This window comes from Lycium ferocissimum, unplaced genomic scaffold (genome assembly GCF_029784015.1).
Source record: "Lycium ferocissimum isolate CSIRO_LF1 unplaced genomic scaffold, AGI_CSIRO_Lferr_CH_V1 ctg509, whole genome shotgun sequence".
Lineage (NCBI taxonomy): Eukaryota > Viridiplantae > Streptophyta > Magnoliopsida > Solanales > Solanaceae > Lycium > Lycium ferocissimum.
In genome coordinates, this window is record NW_026725861.1 from 88,363 (window position 1) to 99,655 (window position 11,293).

Sequence of the window (11,293 nt, forward strand, 5' to 3'; positions counted from 1 at the left end):
CAACATTAGTTAAATAATTATAAGAACGTGCTCACTAAAGCTAGAAAAAAATCGCGATTTCGTTTGTTTATACGACTTCCCCCATATTCTAAATCAACTCCCAAACGTTCATAACAACAACCACAATAGCATAAACAACAATTGTCATTCGTTTACATTTTTCATTTTTCATAGTTTCCCTTCAATTCTCCGAAATTATGATCATAGTTCACTATCGTGTTTCTTCGCATCTAATACTCATTCCATGTTCTACATACCATTCATAACCTACTTATAATCATAACAAACCCATACGCCTGGTTCATTCCAACTACCTCTCAACAAGAGCACTACTCTTGCATTTATGACCCACTTCCTATATTCTTCTATAATCCTAGTGTTTCAACTTTTTTCAATACTTCAAACAACATGAAAAGATCGTGAAACTTACCTTTGACAATGGTAGAATGAGCCTTGAGTGGACTACCCTTTTTGCACCCAAATCCCTAGTTCACTCCCTCTTAGAATTTCTTGACTTAGATAACTGTAATGTGTTTCACAATCTTGATTCTTGTTGGTTTGATGAATTTGATCATATATTTTCCTTGAATTCTTGTGGATGAAGCGTATGGAATATTCTAGGGTCTTGAGAGAGATGAAGAAGTGTGTGGAATGAAATAAATGAAGTGGGAACATCATTATATAATCAGAACTTTTTCAGCCCGTCGGGACTTCCACGGACACTTTCACGGTCCGTGGAACCTTATGCTGTCCGTGGAACTGGTCGTGGTTCACCACCAGCCAGCCACCAACTCTGCTGGGAGTTTCACGGACTCTTCCACGGTACGTACAAAGTTACACGGTCCGTGGAAGTGGCCGTGCAACTCACTGTTTTTCCGAAGTCGTCCTCCGTCGTTCCGTTTAATCTCCAATCCTTTTGGAACCTTAACACTTCAACATCAATCTAAGGGACGTTATAACTCTTTCCCAAAGCATCATTAAAACGTCATTAACTCGATACTCAAAATTCTTTCCCGACACATGACATATGATTCGCTTTCCCTAGCAACTTTCGTCTCCTACTTCCAATGTCTTTGGAAATCTTAATTAGGACCGTTGAAGACTATTTCTTACTTGTCCAAACATCGTATACGTCATGCCCTTCGTTAGTCTATTCACTGTACGCTAACGGGAAATTTTTGAGGTGTAACATGATCATAGAACACGACCAAGTATGGCAAAAGTTAGACTAGAGGTAGACCTTACCAAACCAAAAGTGAATTCTATCTTTATTAGTGGGGAAGAGGATACTTCTCCTTTGAAGGGTTTCTATCAGAAATTGGAATATGAAAATGCCCCAAAATACTGCAGACACTGCAAGATTCTGGGACTCTCTATAGTTCAATGTAGAAGGGTGGAGCAAAAAAAAAAAAAAAAGAGGAAAGGGCTAGAATTGAAAAGAATAGCAAATATGTGGAAGAAGCTGAACCTAGTGCTGTAAAAGACAAGGAGCTAGTCACTGAACAAGATCAGGAGGAGATTTTACAAAATATGGACAAAGAGAAAACCAGGAATCATGAAGCAAGGAAAGGAAATGACAAGAATAAGATGCAACAAAGTGATGAGAAGGAGGTTCAACAAAAGAAAGGAGAGGTTAAGAGCAAACAGGATCACAATGAGCATAATAAAGAAAAGGAGGATCAGAAAGAAATAGGAGTAAAGACTAGAACAACACTAAAAAAGAGACTAAACAAAATTAGCAAGAAAAAGAAGAAGAAAAAGCCAAAAAAGAGGAACAAGGTGAAAATCAGAATAGGGAAGGAAAGAATGGAAGAAATAGACTCCAGAGATATACAAGAAATAAACACTGAGTCAAAAGAACAGAGAGGAATTGAGGAAGATTACAGTGAAGGGGAGATAGAAACTAGAAATGCTAAGAATGAGATGGATCAACAACAACAAGAGACTGATGAGCAAGTAAAGCTAACAGATGAAGAAAGACAAGAACAAGTTGATATTCACAAAGAGGGAACTGGAGACAATATTAAGACCAATGTCATTGATGATGATGATGTGGAGTCATCCAGTCTCCCATCTGTTATCAAGAACCACCCTGATATTAATCTAGTGGTTGACTTAAATGACAACATGCTAGAAACTTACAGATCCCAAAAAAGGATGGACATCATCTTTGAAAAGGATAATACTATAAACAACAAGATGGAGGAATGGAAAGAAAATAAAAATATGAGTAATCTCAAGATAAAAGTGATGCACAACAACATTTGAGGGGGGTATGTGACAGAATTGAAATTTCCCTAGAAAGAAGAACCAGAAGCAAACATAGAAGATATGAGTCAGGAAACAAAAGTAAAAAAGGAGCTAGCAAGAGCATTCCACCAGATATAATTATGGAGCTGAGTAGGGAAAGTAGGAGGACCGAGAACAAAGATATTCAGACCAAAAGACAATACTGAGGATGAAAAAATGGAGAACAGTCATGGTAACAAAGTTGAGGAGCAGGAAAGAGAGTACAAAAATCAAGAGGAAAAAGACAGCCAGCAACAAAAGAATGACATGTCTATGAGCAAAGATAATAAAGGAAAGAACAAGAAGAACAACAAAGGTACCAAAACAAGCAAGAAGAAATCTTCACCTTATACCAGAGAAGGTAAGAATAAAAAATATTTCCATTAAAAGTTTCCAATTATCAGTGCTATTATTTGGAACATTAGAGGTGTAAGATCTAAGAAGGCCATTCACAAACTTAAGAGAATGGTCAATAAATACAAGCTTGACATGGTTGCTATCTCAAAACCATTGGTAAACAATAACAAAATTGAGGGATACAAAAGATTCTTGGGATTTAACCACTGTATTTTCAACATCAATGGAAAACTATGGTGTTTCTAGAGAAATGGATAGGATGTTAGTATAGTGAAAAATCATGAACAATAGATTACCTTGAAAATCCAAAGAAACCAAAATTGTCAAGAGATGTTTGTAATTGTTGTATATGCTAAATGCACACCTAGTGAAAGAATGGAGTTATGGAGTAGCCTGGAAACTCTTAATAAAGAAATTAGTCATCCTTGGTGTATAAGAGGGGATTTCAATGTAGTCCTACATCCAAAGGAGAAAATTGGAGGTTTGCCACATAGAAATATGGAAAGTTATGATTTTTCTAAGTGTATGGACTCTTATGGGATGGTGGATATTGGGCACTCAGGCTCAAATTACACTTGGTGCAATAACTGGAGACCAAGCTTGAGGATTTAGAAAAGGCTTGACGGAGTTTTTGTGAATGATCATTAGGCACAAAAATATAGTTCTAACACTGAGAAACACATGCCAAGGGTTGGTTTTGATCATAGAACATTGCTTCTCAGATGCAAGAATGACCAGGATGTGGGGATTAAATATTTCAAGTTCTTAGAGTTTCGGACCTCCCAAGATGACTTCTTGGATATTGTTCATAGTGACTTGAATTTGCACATAGATGGTAATCCAATGTGGAGACTACAACAAAAGCTCAATAGATTGGGGAAAAGACTTGCTAAATGGTCTAGAGAAGAAATTGGAGATCTTCATGAAAATGCTGAGGCCTGGGAAGCTAGGATGCAATTGCTGAAGGATTTAGACATGGAGTCCAGGTCTGAAAATAGTAGAGAAGAGCTTAATAGATTCCATGCTGAATATGTTTCTTGGTTGAATAAATAAGATGGTATCTTTAAGCAAAAATCTCAGGTTAAATAGTTTGAAAAGGGTGATAGTAACACCAAATAATTTTATTCAAAGGATAAGGGACAGAAGAGGAAGACTCAAACTAGATAGAATCATGAACAGTAGGGGTAGATAGGTTCCAGGTGACGAGAAGATTGCAAAAGTGGCTCTAAGCACTTTGAGAAGTTGTTTAACCTCAAAAAAAGCTAATGTGGATCCTAGAATTCTTGAATACATCCCTAGATGTATCAGTATGGATGATAACAACTATATGATTAGCTGTCCATAAGAAGAGGAGATCAAAGATGTTGTGTTCAATATGAGTATTGACAGTGCTACTGGACCAGATGGGTACTCAGGTAAGTTTTATCATTTTTGTTGGGATATAATCATGAAAGATTTGATAGAATTTGTTCAGTTTTTCTTTCTTGGAGGAAAACTGACAAAATTCTTTGTACATACTCTTCTTGTTTTAATCCCTAAGGTAGAGTGTCTATCTAAATTTACTGAGTTCAGATCTATTAGTCTCAGTAAATTTTCTAGCAAAATTGTTACCAAAATCATCTCTAGAAGGCTCAATCCTTTGCTTCCATTAATGATCTCTGAAAATCAAAGTGGTTTTCTTAAAGGAAGGCTTATTACAGAAAATATTCAGCTGGCTCAAAAGATTGTGTAGGATATGAAATGCAAAAATAAAGGTGGCAATGTGGTGCTTGAACTGGATATGGCTAAAGCCTATAACAGAATGTCATGGACTTTTTTGATTGCTGTATTACATAAGTTTGGTTTTTCTGAAGAAGTAACCAACATAATGATAGGAGTAATCTCAAATGTATGGTATTCCATTATTATCAATGGCACCAGAAATGGATTCTTCACATCTACTCAAGGACTTAAACAGGGAAATCCTCTTTCACCTTCTCTTTTTATTATAGGAATAGAAGTTTTGGCTAGAGTGCTCAATAATTTGAACTTCAATGATCATTTTTTACCCTTTTCTATGTCTAACACAGGTCCACTAATTAACCATCTTTCTTATGCAGATGACATAGTAATTTTTTACCAGTGGCAACCCTAAGTCTATGAAAATGGTTATGAAACAAATTCATTGGTATGAAAGGAGCTCTAGGAAAAAAAATGAACAACAACAAATGTTTCTTCTTAACAACTCCAAGAGCTAGACTTTCTAGGATCAATAAAATTAGAGATGCTACAGGTTTCTTGGACAAACAATTCCCATTTGAGTATTTGGAGTGTCCAATCTATTTGGGTAGAAAAAAAGGGGAGTCCTTTGAAAAATTACTGTCCAAGGTCATTAAGAGACTCAATGGATGGCAAAGTAATATGTTATCATTTGGTGGTAAAATTGTTCTCCTAAAGAAGCTCTTCAATCTTTACCTATCTATACCCTTTCTGCTCTAACCCCTCCAAAAGGTATCATTTATCAAATGGAGAAGCGTTTGTGAGATTTTTCTGGGGATCCTCTAATGGTAAGAATAACTATCATTGGAGTTCACGGATAATCTATGCTTGCCAAAAGATGAAGGGGGGATAAGGGTTAGAAAAATGAGGTACATTTGTGAGATTCTTAACATGAAGAAATGGTGGAGATTTAGAAGTCAAGACTCTTTATGGGCTAAATTTACCAAAGCCAAATACTGTATACGAGCCCATCCTGTCAACAAAATGTGGGCTTCTGGGAACTCTCACACTTGGAAAATACTTACTAAGATAAGAACCAAAGCAGAGCCAATATGATTTGGAAAATTCAGGTTGGGGATAGTAGCTTTTGGTGCGATAACTGGACAGATCTTGGGAATCTTGCTCAATACTCTCCAGAGTATGTTCATTCTGCTAAAATCCAAGTCAAGGAATTCATAGTGGATCAAAATTGGGATATGGAAAAACTGCTCATCATATTGCCTAATTGAATTTGCCAAGTTGTTCAGAACATCAGCATTGGAGAACCTGATAAAAAGGATTACCACATATGGAAGAATGCTTCAGATGGAGTTTACTCAAACAAGAGTGCTTGGCATGAAATCAAAAATCAGTATCTAACTGATCCTTTAATCAGCAGAGTTTGGCATAAGAACCTTCCTTTTAAAATTTCCTTTCTTTCCTGGAGATTAATCAAGAATAGATTGCCTTTTACTAATAATTCTGTGTGCAAGTTTGTTGATGACATGCCTACAGATTGCTTATGTTGTGCAAATCCATTTTTAGAAACAATTCAACACTTTTTTTTTTAAGGTGAAGTTGCTCAAAGATTGTGGAAGTTCTTTAGACAATCACTGGGCATCATATACCAAAGGAAACCAGGATGAACTTGGCTGCAAGAGTGGGGACAAACTCATACAAAGAATGCCATTCATAGAATGCTCATTCAGGTGATTTCAATTCTGATATGCTGGGAAATGTGGAGAATAAGATGTAAATGCAGAAATGGGGATCAAACCAAAATGTCACCAGAAGTATGGAACAACAAATTCTTTGGAACATGAAAGTAGCATTGGACAAATCTTTCCCCTGCTACAAGATGAACCTGCAATGGCCTCAAGTTTGTATAGAAATAAAAAGTCTCAGACCAAGGACCATCTATAAAACTGTGAAGTGGGCTTTGCCCCAAGATGGATGGATCAAAATAAACACAGATGAAAGCTATGTGGAGCAGACTGGGAAAGCTAGTATTGGAGGGGTGGCAAGAGATGAAAATGGCATTTTGCTCTTTGCATTTGCTGTCCAAATACAGTGCACTAGTCATAATATAGCAGAGGCTATGGCTGCTAAATATGCTGGGCAATGGATTAAGGATAGAGGTGGCAACAAATGCATATTGGAACTAGACTCTATCGTAGTAACAAATATGCTAAAAAAAGAAACAGTCAACAATTTGATGCTGAAACAGATCATTGAAGATACCTTGGCATTGATAAAAAAATAAAGAAGTGATTATCAACCATTGCTATAGGGAAGCCAATAGAGTTGCTGACTATCTTGCTAAACTGGCTACTGGTTTAGATGATCCTCTCATTATTCATGATCCTAGTCAACTACCTATAGGGGCTGTTAGAACTTATATTTTGGACAAAAGACAAGTACCTAGTGTTAGACTAACATATGACAAAGCCAACTTTTTTGTTAGCTAGATGTATAGGTCATTTTGATCTCTGAGAATGCAGTCATTTTGTAATTAGCATTCTACTTTTTGCCCTGGTTGCTTGCAATCAACTGTTGTATATTAGGGGTAAGGTCTAGTCCCCTCCAGTTATTTCTTTTAATAATAATATACAACTCGACCAGGAGTCAACCTGGAAATTTTTTTTATTTTAAAAAAAGGCTTTTGTATCCACTCCCGTGTTGTTAAGTTATAGACTTAGTAGGAGAACAATCAAGGGAGTAATAGAAACCCTCGCCGTCGCCTGCCCTTTAGTGAATCCACCATCATATCGATTACCTTGTATTTGGGAGCTAACTTGTTTGTACAGTCTCCTTCCTTGGGCGTCCGCGGCCTCTCTTCACTGCCTTTGCACATTCAGCGCATGTTGGCTTAACCTACGCTGAGAGCAGAGAGAGAAAGCTATATTTATTTTACCCTTATTTATATCATAAGATATTGAGGTATATTGTTATCAGCAAAAAGTGGAACTAAGAAAAACAGAAAAAAAAAATCAAGAAGATTGAATAAGGAAACAACAAAGAAAAAAAAGATCAAAGAAGCAATGAGCATAATTAACTAATAAGAGAAAATAAAGAAAAATATCATGTCACTATTATCATTTTTCTCTCGCATGCCATAAAGAGAGTGAAGTCTCTCTGCACTACCACTCCTGAGGATTTAAGCAGGAAAATTATAATTCAGGAATACTGTCAACACTCCAATATTTAAATATAAACTAGTAACACGGATATAATTTAGTGGGATTTTAATATACTTTTTCGCTTGAAGGCTCTCCTATAGAATGTCTAATACTGTTGTTGATTTTTACTTTTCAGGTTTGAGAGTAGTTTATTCTAGGGGAGAGGGGGAGGGGGAGGGGGAGGGGGGAAATGGGCACGTTAAGATTACATTCGAACAAGTTAAAACGGGTCAAATTAATTATCGGGTCAAAATACAACCTGCCCAAAACTTACTTGGGTCAAAATGAGTCACGTCAAAAAATTAATGGATCAAGCAACAAGTCATAACGTAACCCAACCTTTAATCTATTTACACAAGATATTTAATTCCATGATATCAACGCAATGATTTGTTTTAAAAGAGTTGTCTCGAATAGCAACCATACTACAATTTTGGCATATTATTCTCACTTGTTTGGATTGGGTCACATTTTGATCTGGTGGATTACATTACTTTAATCCGTTTTGACCCAATTATTTGATGGATCATTTTGGATTTAACTCGTCGAGTCAACTCAACGAATGTATCATGACCCAACCCATAGAATTATGAAGGATTGGGTGAGTTTGGATTGATTTTGCCACCTTGGCCTAGTTCATTCTAAGACAAGTGATTGGTTCCAGTCAGAAAGCTAGCTATACTGGCAGCCCAAACAAGTCTGTTCATATTTTCTTAACTTCTAGTATGGCACTTAAGGAAGATATTCTCGTTGTCTTGTTTTATGTGAACTTGACTTGATATAAAGATTATTTCAAAAGAAAGACACTTAAAAAGTTATAGTATGGTTATAAAACCGTGTTAATAAAGACAATAAAAAATTTAAAGTTAATTTATTTTCAAAAATAGAAAGAGTTCATTATTTTCAAAATTGATCAAAAAATAAATAAGTTCATGTAAAATGGAACGATGGGAGTACGTCCATACATACTCGATCCAAAGAATGTATCTTTTGAATTTCTTGTTTCATGCTAAGTTTTCAAGTAATTGAGTTCAAATAGATACTAGCCAGCCTAGACAGACTTAAAGTTTCTTTCATAATAATACGGTGCTATAAATTCAACATTAATTTTTTTATAATAAGAGATGGCGCAAGATAAAATTACAGTTTTTCAAAGTCTTCCTCCACCTTCCTAGTTAACTTAATTTGAGAGGTATAAATTGTTGCCCTGTTTGTCAAAGGACGAAACTTTTATTACTTTGCGGGATTTTGCATTCGGCTACAAGATCTTGCCAAAAATTTCTAACGAACATCAGAAATCAAGTCTAGACAACATATACTAATGTTACTATGCATTACACATTGATTGTATTTACCCTCCCTTCAATACATTTCATCTTCACCAATCACCACCATCCCCATCACCCCACACCCCCTACCGCCCACCCCCACCTCTCGTAGTATTTGTCTATATTATATGCAAATGCTTTTAGGATAATATTTTTTGCTTACGTACTGAACACAAGAAAATAAGTAAAAAAATTCACTTATTTTCCTGAAAATCATTTTCCAAGAAAACAATTTCCTTCATACTGAACACACCCTTAGTTTATGCTTTATTTCTTATCCTCTTTTCTTTTTACCTTTTTATAATTAAAAAAAAAAAATCATTCTTGTGACAAAAAATCGCATAAATAATAAGTGAGAAGTCGTTTGAATAGCGATTGACACGACCAAAATTAGCGGCTATTTCATACAATAACAATCGTAGAATGAAATGGAAGTTATAAATACACCATGTTGTTGATGTCCATTCAACTATACAGTCAACTGGATAAGCTTACAGACTAAGCGAGCGGCGAGGCTGCAAAGTAGCTCGAGCAGAAGCTTGCCGACAACTTCCCCTCGAGCTTGCAATCAAATAGGCAGCTTGCAAGTAGCTCAAGCAACTTCTGAAAATCCTCGCACCAACTTCCTGAAAAGCCTCGCAGCTGCTTCTTTTCCTCTATAAATAGGATGTCTATTCAGTTCATTTGTATATCAGTTCAAAGTTGAATAATATATCAGTCTCTCTCTATATACTTGTCTCTGGTGTATTTACTTTATAGTCTTTATTTTATAACACGTTATCAGCACGAGACTCTGCCATCTCGAGCAAATACTTTAAAAGCTTCGAAGGTATAGTCTTTCTCTTTCTTAATTAATGGCAAATCTTTCTAAACGTGAATTTGTTGCGTTGAATATATCAGGCAAAAACTACCTGTCTTGGGTACTTGATGCTGAAATTCATCTTAATGCTATAGGTCTGGCAGACACCATCCAAAATAAAAATCAGGCATCAAATCAAGACCGCCCCAAGGCAATGATATTCCTTCGTCATCACCTTGATGAGGGCTTAAAATTGGAATATCTCACTATTAAAGATCCTCTTATGCTGTGGAATAATTTAAAAGATAGACATGACCACCTGAAGATGGTCATTCTTCCACAAGCACGTTTTGATTGGATCCATTTGAGGCTACAAGATTTTAAATCTAACTATGAGTATAATTCCTCAATGTTTAGAATTGTATCTTAGCTGAAATTATGTGGTAAAAATATCACTGATAAATGATATGCTGGGGAAAACTTTCACCACTTTCCATGCCTCGAATGTGCTCCTGCAGCAGCAATATCGAGAGATGGGGTTCGAAAAGTATTATAAACTAATTTCACATCTTCTTGTAGTCGAACAAAATAATGGGTTATTAATGAAAAATCATGAAAGCCGACCTACTAGTTCTAGTCCATTCTTTGAAGTGAATGAGACTAACTTTCACCAAGCTAAACGTGGAAAAGGCTATAGCCCCAATCCTCGTCGTGGCCCTAGAAGTGGTCATGACCGCGGTCGAGGGAAAAACTATAATCATGATGATCGCCTTGCACCAAATAAATCCCTTCAAAAGAAGAATAAAAAACAGGAAGCGGTGCAAAGAAGAAACCCAGAGGATAAATGCCACAGATGTGGTGGTAAAGGGCATTGGGCACGTGCTTGTCGTATGCCAAGGCACTTGGTTGAGCTTTATCAAGCCTCCCTAAAAAGGGCAGAAAAGAATGCTGAAGCAAATTTTATTTCTGAAGATAATGATGAATTCATGCATTTGGATATAGCTGATTGCTTTGCACTCCTAGAAATAGATCCTGTAATCAGAGATGAATCTGTAGAAACTTAAATGTTTTAATTCATGTTGTTTTTATTATCTAGTATAGTCATGTTAATACTTAAGTCATGTTTTGTTTTAGTAATATGGTTAGTACAGTTATGAGTCTTGTAAATCAAGTTTAAATCATGTTTTGGTAATAATATTTACTACAATGTTCACTTTGTGTATATTTTTTCATTTTGAAGAAACTATGGACGTTCCTCATATATTGTTTGGATCAATGATCGAAGATATTTGTGTGATTGATAGTGGAACAACGCATGCCATATTCAAAAACGAGAAATATTTTGCTTACTTGCTTAGAAAAAAGGCAAATATTACTACAATTTCTGGTAATTCAAAATTGATTCAAGGCTGGGGAAGAGCTATTATATTTCTGCCTAAGGAAACGAACCTTGTTATAGAAGATGCATTGTTCTCTTCTAAATCCCCAAGAAACTTGTTGAGTTTCAAAGATATCCGTCGGAATGGGTATCATGTTGAGACATTAAATGAAATGAATGTTGAATATCTTGGTATTACCAAGAATGTCTACGGCCAGAAATATGT

The 11,293-nt window shown here is 35.9% G+C and overlaps 3 protein-coding genes across 3 annotated transcripts; all 3 read left to right on the forward strand.

Moving 5' to 3' along the window:
- Window positions 1-1,530: 1,530 nt before the first annotated feature.
- Window positions 1,531-2,268, forward strand: LOC132044638 (uncharacterized). The gene has a single exon (XM_059435140.1). It carries the CDS (start codon window positions 1,531-1,533, stop codon window positions 2,266-2,268), a length of 738 nt encoding a protein of 245 aa, XP_059291123.1.
- Window positions 2,269-9,744: 7,476 nt separating this feature from the next.
- LOC132044639 (uncharacterized) lies at window positions 9,745-10,119 on the forward strand. The gene has a single exon (XM_059435141.1). The coding sequence runs from the start codon at window positions 9,745-9,747 to the stop codon at window positions 10,117-10,119; it is 375 nt and encodes a 124-aa protein (XP_059291124.1).
- Window positions 10,120-10,222: 103 nt separating this feature from the next.
- On the forward strand, window positions 10,223-10,753 carry LOC132044640 (uncharacterized). Its single transcript, XM_059435142.1, has one exon. It carries the CDS (start codon window positions 10,223-10,225, stop codon window positions 10,751-10,753), a length of 531 nt encoding a protein of 176 aa, XP_059291125.1.
- The last annotated feature ends 540 nt before the right edge of the window (window positions 10,754-11,293 follow it).

Excerpts from the sequence above, each read along its gene's own strand:
- LOC132044638 (XM_059435140.1), top strand. The coding sequence starts at position 1,531 with ATGGACAAAGAGAAAACCAGGAATCATGAAGCAAGGAAAGGAAATGAC.
- LOC132044639 (XM_059435141.1), top strand. The coding sequence starts at position 9,745 with ATGGCAAATCTTTCTAAACGTGAATTTGTTGCGTTGAATATATCAGGC.
- LOC132044640 (XM_059435142.1), top strand. The coding sequence starts at position 10,223 with ATGGGGTTCGAAAAGTATTATAAACTAATTTCACATCTTCTTGTAGTC.